At 34.6% G+C, this 18,650-nt stretch overlaps 1 protein-coding gene across 6 annotated transcripts in view; it reads left to right on the top strand.

Annotated features, from left to right (window-relative positions):
- Positions 1-18,650, top strand: part of ARHGAP15 (Rho GTPase activating protein 15) — a 619,196-nt gene that overhangs the window by 298,622 nt on the left and 301,924 nt on the right. For all 6 annotated transcript variants that reach the window (XM_021076338.1, XM_021076339.1, XM_021076335.1 and 3 more), the window contains 2 exons: positions 6,770-6,868; positions 8,043-8,172. In XM_021076338.1, the coding sequence (XP_020931997.1) occupies positions 6,770-6,868; positions 8,043-8,172 (229 nt within the window). The remainder of the gene's footprint in view (positions 1-6,769; positions 6,869-8,042; positions 8,173-18,650) is intronic.

Below are 18,650 nucleotides of genomic sequence, written 5' to 3'. Positions count from 1 at the left end.
TGCACAGTGAATAGAGCTCAGGCTAGATACTGATATGTGACTGGCAGTGATTGGTTGAGCGGTGGGTACCAGTGAACATAAGCCCTGGAAAATGAGTTTATCTAGAGGTGACACTCCCCCTAAAGTTTAAAAATTAATGTTAACAGCAGTAAAACTCTAGGCTGATATCTTTATACACCAACTGCTTCGATTAGTCACTTTTTCAGTTGTTTTTCATATGAACACCACAGGCAAAAGTTTTGGTGTAGCTGACTGTAAAACTGTAGAAACTGCTAAACTATCTACTAATTACTTGGATAGTATTCTTTCATGAATATTGAGAAGACTGTTTCTCAGTACTTAAACTATTTTTACTACAGATAAAAGGATGAACATGAGTTGTGGGGTTTTTTTCCCTTTGGGTTTGGGTATTTCATTAATAAGCAGCAAGGTAGAGTGGGCAAGTGCTTCAGGGTGCAAATGTTCACTACAGGACCAATTTTATTATGCAGAACAAATCTGTGTTGTAAGAATGCATGGACCAAATTATTTGAGTGTCGAAGGCACAGCTCAATTTCAATTAAAAAGCACCATTTCTTGAAAGTTTGGCTTTAAACCTTAGATTTCGAACACACTAAAGATCTGTCATGTACGTAGGCCAACATTTGTTTACTTTCCATTAAATAAGAAATTGCTTACATGAGCAGGTTATTCTGATATGATGACACCACTGAGGGTTCCAATAAATGTACATGCAAATCAATCAAACCCAAACACATTGAAAACATATCCAGTAAACATCTGGAAACTAATGAACGCACATTTGTTAACACAGGGGGAGTTGTGGAAATGGAGGATCCACTGGTGGCCAGGCTTATTTAGTAGCATGTGGATTTAAGAACATTTCTCCGAGTCAGAAGAAATAGAGTAATTATAACATAAGGTTCAACATCTTTAGATATGTAGAACATTTTCCGTTGCTTAAAACAAATATTCCCTAAGAAAGTATAAAACATTTTTCTGACTTGCAAAGTTTTTGCAGTCTATCATTTAAATTACTTAAATAAAGGGAGCTTTACTGGTCCCCAAAGCTGAGAATATAACACCCTCCATGCATATTAGCTTGATCTTCTTGACAGACCAGAAAAGTGTTTGTGTGTGCCAATTAAAACAAAAATGGATCCCTAGTGGCTTGTTCCTCACACAACTTCTGAAGACTGCTATCATTGTTTGCTAGGGTAACCCTGGATAAGGCCACTATCCAAAGTAAACAAACTTTTCAAAACTTTCATGACAGATGGGGGTTACAAATGCATTTTAATAAGAGTTGCCAAAGCAACCTTTTTTTTATAATCAGCATATATTTACTTAACATCTAGCAACATTGGGAACACAAGGCAAATTCTTTCTCACAAAATGTTTTAACAAGTAACATCGTTGGAAAGACAAATTGAAGACCTTTTACTTCTAACTGATATTTTACCCTTAGTTTTATGTTAGCTTTGCTCTACATGTTAAGAAAAATATTAAGGGTTACTCAAACCAGACTGTAATTTGAGACAGATATGCAGTTTGATAATGTAATTTCTTTGGTGGTCATAAACACCTTTGAGACCAAGGAATTTAACTATTAGTATAACCATGACAAGCTCCATATCAAGTGTGAAGTTTGATGCAAGATTGCAAAATGAAAAAAGAATGTTAATCTGAGGGATATTTTTTAAAGCATCATTGCTTCAATTTTAGGTCTTGATATCTTACCATGATGTATCAAAATATGTATTTTATGCTGTTAGAATTAAAGATATAGCCAAAATTAATATAAAAATAATTTTCACTTAAATGGATTTACTATACTTTGACATACTTTTTTACCTACTTAATTTAAAAATGATGATTTCATCAAGATGTTTAAAGTATGTCCAAATATAGTAGTAATGAAATCCCATTCCTCTTAAGTGAGTAATGTGCTTATTTGTAGAATCACTGTAGCCACATCATTTAACATTTTTTAAGGCTCTTTGGATATCTGACATTTTTAATTATTAAGGCAGAGTAAACCCTCCTTAGGCTCATAGTCAGTTTGATCCTAAGCAGAATGTGAAAGATATTTAATTAAAATATAGGATTGTTTTAGTCCTTTCGAGGATCTCAAGTTTTTTGGGTGCATCAATTCTGTTTTAAATATATTATTTTCATAACAGTATAGTGGTTATTTTGAGAGGAAAAAAATATCTGCATAAGGATATTGGGTGATCTTTTAAAATTGTACCATCTTTATCATAATAGTAAAGAAACAAGCAACCCTTGTCTAAGGTCTGTATTCCAAATTTCATAGCTGGAACCAAATGTGGTCCTTTCCCCATGTGCACAGAGTCCTTGACTGTATACAACTGTTTGCTGAGGACTAGTGAACCAGAAATCAAGATCTTTGTAATCTGTTAATTCTATCATTTAAAATGATGTCAATTTGATAGAATGGCATTCTCATTTTCCTCATTTGCTTCAATTTCTTCATTTACAAAATGACTTTATGATAGTGGAGGAAAGCTGCATTTGAAGAATGTTCATTATGTGCTTTGAGATCATTAAAGCTGATATCACTTTGCATACCAAGTGACAGTATTCACATCCTTAATGTACTAAGTTCTGATACAATCAACCTTTAAAGAAGAACACATCATGACCAAGAGTTTATGCATAATTCCATGATGTAAATGTGTCTGCAGTAATTACTTCTCCTATAAAGTCTTGACTTGAGCATTGTCTGTGCCATTCACCTTGGGACTTAGTATAAGCTATTTTCTGTTGTTGTTTATCTTTATATACATATGTCCTGTTTATCCAAACAGATTGTGAGCTCTTGAGGGTGGTGGTTTTGTATCTCTAGCTTCTAACCATGCGCCTTGCACTTAATAAGTATTTAACCAGTCCTTGTTGATGATTAAGGGGATGTTCTGTGAGAAATACATCTCTTATTCTCCTGAACTAAGAATTCTTCATGGGATTTATTCTGCAGCGGAAAGTTGTTACTGTAAAAGAGGTGAACACATGTCACTGTTTAACTCTTGCAACTTTGATAGTCCCCCAACATGCATTTGAGGTCAGCTGAAACAGAAGTGGTAGACAATATTTAACTGTCAAATATATTTTACTGATGAGGGATCTATAATATAAAGTTGTCCATTGATCATTATCATATACATTTGGTTAATATTTATAAAAGACTGAAAGTAACTAATTGAAAATGTCTATGATATTTACTCCATGGAGCTATGAATAGTTTTGTTCTTTCATTATCTTTATTTTTTCCCAAAAACTCCACAGTAAATTTAATAATTTTTGTAATGAGAAAAAAAAATGTGAGGCTCTGAAAATTTTTTGTTTCTATTCTGGTAAACTAAGTACGGAAATTTTTAATAATATAAACGGCATTTTACATATCGCTTTCTCATTTAAATTAAAATCTAACAGAGGAAAGACTGTCAGAATGCATTTTGACAAAGGCAATACTTAGTTGACAAATACTGAAAAGGGCAATACAGCAGTACTTAAGTAAACATAAATACTACTTATTGAAACTCTTTTAGGATGTTTTGAATTATTATAACAAAAACTCCATTTGTTAGTTAAAGCCTGGAAAACAAATTTCTTCTCTCCTTTTCTCTAGTGGAGTTTGGAGCTGGGAATAAACCTGTCTCCATCTTCCATAGAACCATAACAAGGAAACAGACTAAGTAAGGTTCCTAGCCCAAGGGAAAACTTGTTGAATTAATACTAAAATCTTGAGAAATGTTTCTATTCAGCACAATGCCCAGTGGTTATTCTTATATCATTTCTTAGGCATCCATTTATTACCAGCAAGAGTTCAGTGGATCTTTATTTGGTGAGAAAAGTTTTAGGCAAATTTCTCCAGACAGGTGTTTAAATATATCTATTCTTGACAACACCAGAAAATGTCTTTGAGACTGCTTTGGAGCCAGGATATATCCCTTCAAAATATAATTTGGTGAAGATAAAAGATTTGTCTAAAGTAGGCTTTGGAGCAAAAAAAAAAAAAAAAAAAAAATGGAGACCAGTATCTCTTGTCTAAACCCATTATGTTTTCTGTTAAGTTTTTCCTTCATCTACCTTGTCCCAGTAAATGTCACTTAGGCAAAGCATGATATAGAAATACATTAGCCTAGCCTATTATCAAATCTTGTATGTCTATTATCAGTTCCGTATCACTCTAGATTGTCATCAGGAGTTATTCAATCAAAAAGTTTAGTCAAAGCTAATATTTACTGCTATCTTTTTTTTCTCAAGTGTTGAAAATTGGATTTTTCAAAGTGCAGGTATGATTTAGCAAACTATTTATCAGAAAACCTAAAGAGGTGATATTAAACAAAAGAAGTGGATTGAGAAATCTGAATTCAGTTGGTTTTACCAGCCAAAGATTTTGAAATCACTTTCCTGTGAGTGACTGGAATGGAGCAGAACAAAGTCAATTACTGACTGTAATTAAGAAGTGGATGCATTTAAACTGTAGAGAGCAGTAGCAGACTTCTCCAGACTGCCTAGGAACTTCAAAGATTTGTAGGAAGACAGTGCAAAGGATATAAACTGTATCTTTCCGATAGCATGTTTTGAATGAATTGCATTCACATAGTTCTCTGATCCCAAAACGAATTCATAAATCACTGATTATATATGATTAATGCACTAATATACTTGGACGAAGAAACTTTTAAAATACATTTTGATTTTGGTTGTGCTAGCAGCAAATATCCCCTTTGCATTGCATAGCATGTGCCCCAAATGCAAATGCACTGCTGAAGAACTTATATTTTATCACTGTTTGAATTTACTGGACTGAAAACTCAACTATGTTGACTCTTTCCTAAACCCTTAGAATACTGTAAATCTAATTATGTTGTTTCTGGTACTTTAAAAATATTCCTTTTTATAATTTTAATAATGGTTTATTTATAATGGCAGAGAAATAGATTGTACATTGGGTTTGGGCTAATTCGTTTTTCTTTGTGTATGTTAACAAATGGTGACATTATATAATCAAAATATTTATGTTTGGATTAGGATGATGGTAGAGGTCAAGGGCATTACTAGTTTCCTTGGGTTAGTTAGAAGTGACCTTATATTTTTAGATTACTATTTCTGTGGCAGCACTTTATAAAGTAAATATTTGGAACTTTATGTAAGAAAAGAACATTGCAAGGGTGTTCAGATAATTAAGCAAACATCAGCTTAACTGTGTTTTGCTAGATACATAAAACAGAGGACTATTTGGAGGCTATTTTGAGTCATTCTGAATGCTACATGTAACTACTTAAAGAGTGATTGGCCTGTAATCTGTCAAATTCTAGTGTGGGTTATTAAATTCCTCTTATTTTCTAATCTTTCACTCCTCATAATTGCATGTTCTTGGGATAGTTCCTCTTCTTACAATTGCAGAAAGTTGAAATCCAACTCATTCAAGAATGGCTGCATTGCAACACTGAGTAATGATACATCTCTACATAGTTTTTTTTCCCCTAAAAATCAATGCAAATGAATATATATGTATGTGTGTACTCAAAGATTTCTTTAAAACTCTAGGATCATTGTCATTAAATGTTGGCATAAGGATTATTGAAACCTTCAGAGTTAGCTATTTTGGATAATAACTGTCACTTTAATGATAGGATTATAGAGACATTTTATAGCATGATTTGAGATTTTCTGAACCTGTCACATTTGAGCATTTACCTCCCATTTAGAGCAAGTAAGGCAGAGAAGAGGTGACCAACTCCTGATTGAGTAGTTTGAAATGTCGGTCCTCTAAACCTCTGAAGCCTCGGTAGATGTGCCACAATAGCTGGGAAATGTTCATTTTCCTGTTGAAACAAAACATCAGTAATACAGAGAGAATATCTTCACTATTCAGATGATGGCCTGATACAAAAAGCATGTCCACACTCTAATCAAATTATTCTCTATGTAGTGGTAAATGTATAAAATCAAGAGCATTGCTGTTTTCTATAGGGTCACATCCTTCTCTCAAAATCCTGGGGAGAAAAAGATTCCTGTAATGAAAAACATATAGTTGCTTGCTAAATATTGCCAACTACTTAACAGCACTAAGAATCTGGAACAGGAATGTTCACTTGATAAATACTATCCATGAAAGGTTCAAATATGTAAATGAACCTTTATTCTAATGTACTCCCTTTGCAGGGAAATTGGTCCTTTATTACCTTCCTATAGATCTTTATGATAGGAAAGTAGAAATAGCCAAATGTTATTCATTAGAATGACCTTTTAGAAAAGTCTGCATTAGTCTCTTTGGTAAATAATCTGTTTTAGTGCCCTCCATAAAAGGAAATCAAATATAGAGATACTATTAGATTTGAAAAAGACAAACAGGAAAGAGCCAAAAGTGCAGAATGAATTCTGACACACCCGGGTACATTTTTCTGAGGTTCTGACTTAAGTGGATACTGTCTGCATTATTCTGAACTTCCTGGCTTGCTTCTCCTTGAGCTGGAATAGTTCAGCTTTAGACCTACTCTGAGTTAATCGTTCTGTTATTAAAACAATAATGTATTTGTTATGACATGAAAAAAACAGTTTATAGAGAGCAGTTCAAATGATCGAAGTCTCCCAGTTCCCAGAAAGACAATTACTGGAAAACAAGAAAATGTCTCAGTGTATTAAAGTGTGTTTTTTTAAAAGGATATATGTTTTTTAAAAGTAAGAGATTTATTTTATATGGTTTGCTTACCTGTCTTTTTTTTTTTTTTTTTTTTAGATCACAACAGTATCAGGAAATGAGTTTCTTCTTCAGTCAGATATTGACTTCATCATATTGGATTGGTTCCACGCTATCAAAAATGCAATTGACAGATTGGTATGTATTTGTTTTGGCTGTTACCTTTATTAATTAGACTGTAGGCATTTAAATCTATTGCTTAGGCATATAACACACATGCATTTAACTGGATCCTACAAACTGAGAGTTATTAAATTAAGTTTACCCAGAGTCCACTAAAACCATTTTCACCAGACAGGATTTGTGGAACTAAATGTCATTTGATTTCTCTCTTTCAAAAACACAGAGCATTCACAGACATTCATTTACTGAAGGCTGTAAAAAGCACACAGGAGCTTAATAACTACTAAATTTTCACATTTTCAGTTTATGCAATCTGTAATACATAGTCTTGAAAATAAATATCAGTGTCTACGTTCACTGTTATAATACCAGTAAATAATAATCCTTTGCACAGCTAAACTAGATTGTTCTTCTCATGAAAAGTACATATCTAGAATTTCAAGAAATTACCCTAAAGTCACACATTTAGAGTATGCTCTTAAAATAGTCAATTATTTAAAACTACTCATTTTGTACTGTTTCTAGACCAAACATCTTATTTTAGAACAGTAATATTTTGCAAAATCTTGAGACGGAAATATTCTTGAGAGCTTTTAGTAAGGTATACAATAAAAATACCGTATTTTGTGTAATTTTATTGCCATTTAATTGCACACTTCCATTATATTATTTGGAGATCAAAATTTAAAAAAATAAAACATCAGTAGACTTTTCCCCATCATTAATATAGGGACACATGAGTCCCCCCCCACACACACACAAAGAGTTTTTTATTGCCATTAAAAGTGGACTCAAGTCAAACTGCCTGAATTTGAAAGTTTAAATCCTGGTTCTGTCATTTACTAGCTGTGTGGCCTTAGGCAAATTACTTATCTCTTTTGGCTTCAGTCTCCTTGTCTGGAAAATAAGGATAGTAATAACACCAATCTCATGGGATTACTGTGATGATTAATTTAGTTAATGGATGGAGTGCTTGGGATAGACACAGCATTTAGTATATTTTATATATATGTATATAACTTATAAATATGTAAAATTAATTTGAATATTGACCTTAGCATAGGGCCCCTACCTCAAAATAATTATTTTATTTCAAACTTCCCTTTAATTTAACATCAAAATAGAGCACAGAACTATTTAGTGTATTTTTTCTTTCTTGTAAAATTATTCCATGTATTGTTATTTCCAGCCAAAGGATCCAAGTACTCCTTCAAGAAACCTGGAATTATTTAAAATTCAGAGATCCTCCAGTACTGAATTACTAAGTCACTATGACAGTGATATAAAAGAACAGAAACCAGAGCACAGAAAGTCTTTAAGTAAGTGTTTTTTGACTTGCTCATTTTAACTTTGTTTAAATGCAGTGCTTATGAAATATAAATGTACTGAAATAAGATTTGAGCCAAACTTATACTATTCTGGGATAGTTGTAGCCATTTGCTGGCCAGGGATTCATGCACTGGAGGGCAGTCTGGGTGCTTTGCTCACGTCATTGTTGGTAATGCCTTTTGAGAAAATAATTGTTCCAAGGTCATGGTCTCTGCTTACAGCAAACCTTTGAATCTCTGAGTAATAACCATGGTGTTCAGATTGGTGATTGATTTTGCAAGTGGGAAATGTCAAGCATCTCCAAACCTTGGTATGCTGACTATTTGATTTCCATACATTAAAAGATATATGAGTGACCAGCACAGTTGGCCCAATGTAAACCAACAGGCTATGCAACTGTCTACATTTTTAGACCACCAGAAAAATTTAGCAATGTGGAATGTGAATTAGATGTCCTTCAAGGTCACATCTAGTTCTAATATTCTACAAGAAATCTATTTGAAGTGAAAGGACCAATTTGTCCACTTAAATCGTGACCTTGAACATATCTCTTAACCTTTTTCATTCTGCTACTTCAGCAGTAAGAGTGGTTTATTAAAAGGTATCATACATATCTCACAGATTTGGTATGAGTCTCAAAATCCTGAAAAAATAAGTAGATATATCTATAATCAAAGAAAAACAGTTTCCCAAAGTCTCAAAAATTATAGTACTTTTCCTGAATTATCTACCTAGCTACTACCCCAATCTTCTGAATCACCATTTTTTTCCTGCCACTTACCTCTGACCAAAGATCAGTGTAGTTTTGTCTTAGCTTTTTTAATTTCAGTAGAACTCAGTAACTAGGGAAAGGATTACAGAATATCTACATATCTGTATATGTGCATGAGTAAATATGTAGATAACTATATGTGTATATACATGTATTTGTACGCATTAGGGAATTATATATATATATAATATGTATATGTATATGTAAATAAACATGTGCACTCACCCTTATGACAAGGAAGAGGGAAGCTATTTACATGTGATAGTATTTCTTACAAAACTAAATTATTAGGAGCCCAAATCTGGAAAGAGCATGACAACTTTGAGTGAGAGCACCCCTTCAAATCTGCCATTCAAAGAACCACACCACAATTTCGTCAATGGCTGGATATATATTTAGTTAGTTAGTTGTGTTAAGTTAGAGCTTAAAATTATCAACATTAATGTCTTGGACTCTATGGTGCTTTGTAAATTAAGTTATTTGTGGGAAATTAGCAATGCCATTAAAAAAATTCCATATGATAGTACAGTTTAGAGCTATCTCATTTGCAGATTTTCCTTTAATTGCCGGTCATGGTCCCTCTGTACTTAATGTGGGATCAGACATAAGGTAAGATTTTAGAATTAGAATTCAATTCTGAGTACATGGTTAATGTTATTATAGAAATATTTTTGTAGTATATATAAAAAGATTTATGAGGCAATGAGCAGTAGCTCTGGAATCTGATATAATTATTGATTTAGAGGAGACTTTGACAGGTTTCTAAAGCCTAAAGCTCAGAAGAAGATAAAGGTTTGTAAAAGGATGTTCAAGAAACATTGAGGTAAATCTGTTTTGTGTTCAGCAATAGTCACTTGAAATGGTTTCAGGCCATATGGGGGAGAAGATTCCCACAGGTAGAAAATCAACCATTTCTCTTTAGAATTTATTTTTAATTTAAATAAAGACCGTTATTTGTCTATTTTGCACTTAAATTAAATCTTGCCTAAAGACAAGGAAAGAGACATATGATTCATTCTGTTCATTTCAAAAAGTGCTTAATTGTATATAATGACTTCATATTTACTTTTTTCTTTGCAGTTAAAAAATGATAGCTAGCAAATGTTCGGTACTTACTATTCAGGCATTGTTCTAAGTATTTTGTCTTATCTTGATGTATTTAATCCTCCCACTAACCCAATGATGAAGATACTGTTAAAACACTACTTTTTCGGTGAGGAAACTGAGGTACAGGAAATTAAACCAGTTTGTACAAAGACAAATTATGGAGACAAGTTTCAAACCCAAGGAATCTGTTAGAAATTAGTCTGTTCTTTTAACCATCACACTATAGAGAAGTGAACAAATGAAAGTTAAACTTAGTTTATATCAACCTTGGATTTTGATGGAAATATTATGTTAAAAATGAGATCCAAGGAGTTCCCTGATGGCCTAGTTGTTAGGGATCCAGAGTTGTCATTTTTGTGGCTCATGTTCAGTCCTTGGCCTAGGAACTTCTACATGCCAAGGGCACAACCAAAAAATAAATAAATAAATAATGAGATCCCTATAAATAATAAACTTAAATAGGGACCTAAAAACATATTAGCAAAAGAATTAAAACCAGATGTTGTCTTTGGACTTTGATTTCACTGTTAAACTAAAAGGGCCATTTAATCTTTTATGCTAGCCTAATTTTAGAAAATGCTCTTTTCTCCATTTTGGTAGATATTTATAGTTGTAAGCATTTTTTTTTTAGGGCAAGTATATTTTTTGCAACATAGGGTACAGTTAATGTCCATCTATTACCTTAAATGATGTTCATTCAGTATTTACGTATTCATTTTCTGAAAGCCATAATGGTTGGCCCACCCACACATTATCAAATGGGACTACGCATTTGGAGTAATGATTAGCATACTTCTATCTGATGCTTTTAAAAATATTTTTCAAGTAGGAAACAGGCTCTGTGGAACCCCTCTGATATCAGTCACAGATTTGAATACCCAAGCTTGTGTTTTTAAAACATGCATTTAGTTTTCTATCACCCTCTTAGGATTAAATAATTATGTGGAGTTAGAGAGTCACAGTATCTCCTTCCTTATTAGCAGTCTAGGCACAAACTTTATTGTCAGTTTGCTGCCTTTGGCTCCCTGTGCCCTTGATGTTCCCACGAGTTTTGTCGCCAAGATTGTAGACAGATAAAGCCAGAATTACTTTTTTTTAAAGGCATGTGAACATCATTAGCAGCTAACAGGTGGTCATTTCATTGTCCAGTTTCTCTGTATAACATGGGAAAAAAATATGTACTCTCAACGAGTGAATTCAGAGAGCTAAGTGCTTAAATATACTTTCCTTTTAAAAATGTAGTTCTAACCTGCCAACACTATTAACTACTAATCAGATATTTTAAGATATCAGTTGAGTCTAACAGACAAGAAGCCAGAAAATTCAGTGTCAGGGCCAAATCACTGTGGGAAATTCAGGACACCAGCATGGGATGAGAGTGGGAGAGCAGCTCTCCAGGGAGGGCTATTATGGAAAGTGGAGAGTCAATCAAGGAAAATGCTAACATATTTTTCCGAGGAAAAAAGAAGTGTCTTCCACGGATGGCAAGGAGAATAGACTCAAATATAAACCCAAGAAACCTTGGAGAGATTTCTTAGCTTTTCTGAGCTTTACTTTCTAGATCTATAAAAATGGGTCTAATACTGTCATTGTAGGATCAAATAAGAATTCGAAATTAGATATGTAAATACTTAGCTCACAGCAGGCACTCATAAGTAGGAGCTCTTATGATTATCCTCTAGGTCCCCAAGCAGATGGCACCAAAATAGGGCATGTGCCAAGGGTGGTGTCTGATGGAAGACTGGAGCAGGGCCTGTATACTTGACATCCTCTCCCTGAGTGTAGAGAAAATAGGAGAAAAGAGCCAGAATTGGATATGAGAGTTGTAGCTGCAAAACTCTAAATATGAGCAGCTGGTCTTTCCCCTGGCGCTTCCCCAGGTGAAAATGGCAGCCAGGGCATTCTTAGGAGCAGCGCACCAAGAAATTGGACAAGGGAGCCAAGAGATTCTCTTGATTCTTTTATGCCCAGAAGAGCAGGTTCTTAAGAAGTTCCAGTTGATGGAAAGGATTCAGCATCTAGCGATTTCACTGTCACTTTAGCCATAGCTCTAGTTCATTAGCTTATTCATGTGTTTATTGTTTCTCATTAACAGATACACCTGAAAGTACACAACATAGCTTCTTAGCTCCACTCATCCATACTTTGAATTTTTAAAAATTATTTTTTGTATTTAGTTTATGCCTTAGGAGGAATATCTCATGCTAATCAATTGCTAAGCTGTAATATCCAGCTGTGGAGATCTTAGATAACTTTTATACAAAATTGATACCTAGTGTTATAAATAAGGACCCCAAGATGAACATTATTTAGAAGAATAAAATCAAAAGTAATAGAACCAAAAGGAACTGGGCTTCCTTTTAGCTGTATTTTGATGAAAGTACCCTAAAACCTAAATATGTTCTGGGTGAAATCCTAAAAGTATTTAGATATGGATTTCCTAATTCCTTAGCCTTTTAGTGATGTGTGTATTAAGTGTGTATGCACAAGGCTACAGGAATAAAGATGGATTGGAAAAATTGGATTGAGATATTTATGCAGTGTAGAAAATGAAAATGCTTGTGAAACTTTAGTTGTATCTTTGTTTAAAATTTTGTCTGCAGCATAAAACTGAGCATGCCAAGTGAAAGCAAGTGTGATAGAGAAGACAGTTCATTATTGTTCTAATCTAAATAATTATAATACTAGCCACCCATAACTGTAAGGAGACTAAGTTCTCAAAATCCAATTGTAAACTGATTGCTTAGACCTCAACACATTTTCATAAAGAAGCAGTGTCCCAGCCACAAATGTTACTTGAATCTTAGGCAATCATTTCCAATGTTGTTTCTATGGCACAGTTCATTCTGAGTCTGCTGCACCTCTGGCCCTAGGAGCTCTGCCTTCCCAGTAGCATTGCTCCCATCTAGTTGCCCTTTTCCTTCTCCCACACCCTTGTACCAGCCCCACCAATGCAATTAGGATTCTCAGAATATCTTTGGCCGGGAGGCACCTGGATCCAGAAAATCCCTAGTGATGGCAGAAAGGGAATGCAAACTCTCCAAGCCAGAAGAAATAGTGAATAAAGGAAAGAATGGAGGTCTAGGGAGGAAGTTTTTGCAGCACGGGGTGGGAAAGTGAGTCCTCAGCAAGGACAGATGTTCTTTGTAAGAAATGTATGTAGTGACAGATAAGTCTGGCATTGCCCAAAATGTTAACATTTGTTGAATCTAGGTGGTGTCTATATGAGTGATCATGATGCTCTTGTTTTCTGTATGTGTGGGAGTTTCACAATTAAAAACTAGAGTACACACACACACACACACACACACACACACACGGAATTACTCATGTTCAAAATTCAATAAGAATATACACATATTCTAACTGAAATCTGAAAGTTTTAAAGCAAAGATTACATCTTGTGAATATGAGTTTCATTAAGATCTCTTTAAATGTAAAACATTGGTAAATCATTGTTTTCCTACTTTTTCCCCAAAAGCCAATATATTTTTTTCTCATGACTATTGTGACCTTTCTGGTAACTATATAATTAAGAAAATTTATAAAATGTTTATTATTATCCAAAATGGAAAATTCATACTAGTTTCATGGATAAATATGTAATTAGCAATTGTTTGAAACACATATTGTGAGGCCTGTTCTGGAGGCTCACATAAATACATATTTTTAAGTTTCTTCTTATCAAGAATTGTGTATAAAACAGCCCAATCTTGCCAACACATGAAAATAATAAGATGAATAAGCCATCTGCCAAAAAATTGAAAACAATATTAAAATTGCACAAATAAATTATATCTCGCTCTAAAGAAGCAGAAAAGCTCCTACCTGGATTTTTAAAAAAGTGATAATAGTTGTGTAGAATACTATGAGTTACTGTGCTTTCAAAGCGTTTCTGATTTAGTAAGATGGCCAATTATTTGATTCTTTTTTTTTTCCTCTTAATATTGCCAGCCTGGGAGTTCCCATCGTGGCTCAGTGGTTAACGAATCTAAGAACCAGGAGGTTTTGGGTTTGATCCCTGGCCTTGCTCAGTGGGTTAAGGATCCAGCGTTGCCGTGAGCTATGGTGTAGGTCACAGATGTGGCTCGGATCCCACGTTGCTGTGGCTCTGGAGTAGGCCGGTGGCTACAGCTCCCATTAGACCCCTAGCCTGGGAACCTCCATATGCCGTAGGAGCGGCCCCAGAAGTGGCAAAAGACCAAAAAAATATATATATATATATTGCCAGCCTGGCACCATTTTCATTCAGTATCCACCTGAGAAAAAAGTTCACACAGAAGTTCACACTTTTGAACTAAAGTGTGAAAGTAAAAATAATTTTGTTTTACTGTAGTCATAGGACAGACAATATCTAAAGAACAGTGAGTGTCAATTCTCTTCTTGATTGTTTTCCACAGGTTAAGAAAGTTCTCTATTTCAAAATATTCCAGTTTTGTAAAAAAAAAGTTTTAAATAAAAATGTTTACATTACCAAAGCAGAAAGACTTAAACATTATGAGAAAAAAAAATAGTAAAGACTAGAGGCACACTTGATAATCTGAATTACTTTGTCTAAACAATATTATTCACAAAGGTTCCAGGTTTTCACCAAGGTACCATGTGACCCCAGCAATTGTTCTGACATGTGGTCCCAAGATAGTTAGCAGCAACTCCTACTTCCCTGGGACTCACAGTTTACAGTTTCTTCAAAACATTCAGTTCTCCATGAATCACTGGATAAGAGGACTTAGTTATAAGCTGAGCAAAGAATGTTCTGATTAATCTCTTCCTTCTCATCTAAGGGGTTGATCTTGCCCTCTGACCTGTGGGTGTCCATTGTCATGTATCTTGTAGCATCAGCTACTCTGAAAGTCTATCTAACCCTATCAGCACTCAAGCACTAGATCACCCCATCTCCTCTTGACCCTCACAGTAACTCCCTGACCATATTTCCCCTTAGATGAACTGCATTTAATCAATTTCTGATTTCATTAGGTCAAATGGCATCTTTCTTTCAATAATAGGCCAAATCCAGAGGGCTCTTTTATCTAACTCTCGAGCAATATTTCCTTAGCATTAATACACTACTGTGATTGTAAACAGTAGAAGAAAAATGTTCTTTGATTTCCTCTGAAAGTTTCCTCTCTGTTAATTCCTCTAGAATGGGCATATATTAATATTTTCTTATTAAGTTAGGTATATAATAGTTGTTCACCAGTGCCATATTAAGTTTAAAGTATCTTAGCTAAATATGATATTTAAAGCATTCTTGACAGTGAATCCCAGAGCAAAGAAAAGCATCCTTTTGAATGCAAATGATCAAGTCTTTAGTTATACAGGATTTATGTGGTATCCTCCTTTTTGTTTCTGGAGTGTAGGAATAATGTTACTTTTCTTCAAAATCCTAAAAAAAAGTAATTTGTTTTATAATGGATTTATTTGGGTGTCCCAAATAGGTCCAATAGTATACTTAGGAAAAACATTTAACTGTAAACATGTATAATCAATGAGATTTTCTTGGAAAATAAGTTTATTTCTCATTACTCATAGTAAAGTGTACATCCATATAAGGAAAATCAGACGTTACTTTCATCCCAATGTGTGAGTAGTTTCCAAAAATACCAGCTCTCTCCATCCAAATGCAATAAAATATGATCTATAACATTAAGACTCTTAGCTTCCTTCAAGAAATGGCTTATGGATGACTTGAGAATGGTAAATCAGTCTGCCAGTTTATTTTTGACTATTAATTTTTTTTTATCATTTATTTATACACTTATTTTTTTCTACTGTATAGCATGGTAACCCAGTTACACATACATGTATACATTCCTTTTTCTCACATTACATGTTCCATCATAAGTGACTAGACAGAGTTCCCAGTGCTACACAGCAGGATCCCATTGCTAATCTGTCCTGAAGGCAACATTCTGCATCTATTTACCTCAAGCTCCCAGTCCCTCCCACTCCATCCCCTTCCCCCTTGACAACCACAAGTCTATTCTGCAGGTCCATGATTTTATTTTCTGTGGAAAGTTTCCTTTGTGCCATATATTAGATTCCAGTTATAAGGAATATTAGGTGGTATTTGTCTTTCTCTTTCTGACTTACTTCACTCAAGATGAGAGTCTCTAGTTCCATCCATGTTGCTGAAAATGGCATTATTTTGTTCTTTTTTATGGCCGAGTAGTATTCCATTGTGTATATGTACTACATCTTCCTAATCCAATCATCTGTCATTGGACATTTGGGTTGATTCCATGTCTTGGCTATTGTGAATAGTGCTGCAATGAACATGTGGGTGCATGTGTCTTTTTTAAGTAGAGTTTTGTTTGGATATAAGCCCAAGAGTGGGATTGCTGGGTCATATGGTAGTTCTATATATATTTTTCTAAGTGGTTGTACCAGCTTACATTCCCACCAACAGTGCATGAGGGTTCCCTTTTCCCCACACCCCTCCAGCATTTATTTGTGGACTTATTAATGATGGCCATTCTGACTGGTGTGAGGTGGTATCTCGTGGTAGTTTTGATTTGCATTTCTCTAATAATCAGTGATGTTGAGCATTGTTTCATATGCTTGTTTGCCATCTGTATATCTTCCTTGGAGAAATGTCTCTTCAGGTCCTTTGCCCATTTTTCCATTGGGTTGTTGGCTTTTTTGCTGTTGAGTTGTATAAGTTGTTTGTATATTTTAGATATTAGGCCCTTGTCAGTTGCATCATTTGAAACTGTTTTCTCCCATTCTGTAAGTTGTCTTTTTGTTTTCTTTTTGGTTCCCTTTGCTGTGTAAAATCTTGTCAGTTTGATTAGGTCCCATTGGTTTATTTTATATGGAACCACAATAGACCCAGAATTGCCAAAGCAATTCTGAAGAACAAAAACCAAGCAGGAGGCGTCTCTCTCCCAGACCTCAGGCAATGTTACAAAGCCACAGTCATCAAGACAGTGTGGTACTGGTACCAAAATAGACATACAGACCAATGGAACAGAATAGAGGACCCAGAAATAAACCCAGACACCTATGGTCAATTAATCTTTGACAAAGGAGGCAAGAATATAAAATGGGAAAAAGATAGTCTTTCAGCAAGTACTGCTGGGAAACCTGGACAGCTGCATGCTAATCAGTGAAACTAGAACATACCCTCACACCATGCATGAAAGTAAACTCAACATGGCTGAAAGACTTAAATTGAAGACAAGACACCATCAAACTCCTGGAAGAGAACATAGGCAAAAAATTCTCTGATATCAACCTTACAAATGTTTTCTCAGGTCAGTCTCCCAAAGCAACAGAAATAAAAGCAAAAATAAACCAATGAGACCTATCTTTGACTATTTAAACAGAACATTAAGCCAGATATTCCCGTGACCCAATTTTGGTAATGTAAATAAATATACTTTTTTTTTGTATACAAAATCAACAGACCTAAAGAAAGAGAGGCAAAATAGAAGATGCAATGGCCAAATAGAAAACGTCGAACTGTGGGAATTCCTGTTGTGGTGCAGCAGAAATGAATCTAACTAGTGTCCATGAGGATGCAGGTTTGATCCCTGGTCCTGATTTGGCATTGCCATGAGCTGTGGTGTAGGTTGCAGACACAGCTCGGATCCCTCATTGCTGTGGCTGTGGCACAGGCTGGCAGCTGCAGTTCCAGTTTGATCCCTTGACTGGGAACTTCCATATGCTGTGAGTGCAGCCCTAAAAAGCAAAAGAAAAGAAAATGTCAGACTGGGATAGTGCCATCAGAGATGTTGTCCAAACTGAAGTTACAGGTCAGGAACAATTTCTGACCAAATTATTGCATTGGAGTGGCTGAGTCCGAGTTCCTCCGTAGAACTATATTTATGACTTGGGTCCCCTTTACCAGTTTTTTACCACCCATCTCTGACCCATAATTTATGTTCCAGGGAGATGATGTTTATAATCCCTGATGCACACTACTCTATGTTGACATTTACATTTAATTCAGAGTCTTTTCTTTACTGAGTTAACATCCTTTAGGACTCAGCTCAAGCCACACCTCCTCCAAAAATCTTCCCAAATCTCTGCAGTGAGTTGAGATCTTTCATGGTTTTCCCACAATTTTCAGTGCTTATCTCTACCATTGCAGTTACCAAAATGTATTACAATGTGCTAATTTTTCATGTCTGTTTGTCTATCCACTAAACTATCAGACTCTGAAGAGGACTCTGTCTAATTTACCTTTATCTTCAACTAGTTGAGCGGCTTTATGATATGTGAGAGTACTCAAAAATGTGCAGTGTTAAATTAGTTAATGAAGGAAGGAGGATATTCAAAAGACAATTATTAATGTCCTTCTTATTCCATACTAAAAAAAAATGAAGATAAAATTCCCAAAACATTTTTAGGAACAGTAGTATACTATTTCTTCATCCTGATTATGTGCACTAGTTTGGTATTTTAAGGTTCATTATTTATATGCCTCTCTCAACTTTCTCTTAGAACTGTGAATCTCAAAGCAATAGTATATATTTTGCAGATCACATGTACTGTGTCTAGCAAAATCATGTACAAATAAGTGTTTTATTAAACAATCAGATGAAGAATTACTTTTTATATAAATATAAAATTGTATATAAAGGT

This window comes from Sus scrofa, chromosome 15, assembly GCF_000003025.6.
Source record: "Sus scrofa isolate TJ Tabasco breed Duroc chromosome 15, Sscrofa11.1, whole genome shotgun sequence".
Lineage (NCBI taxonomy): Eukaryota > Metazoa > Chordata > Mammalia > Artiodactyla > Suidae > Sus > Sus scrofa.
This window is presented reverse-complemented; position numbering and strand designations above follow the sequence as displayed.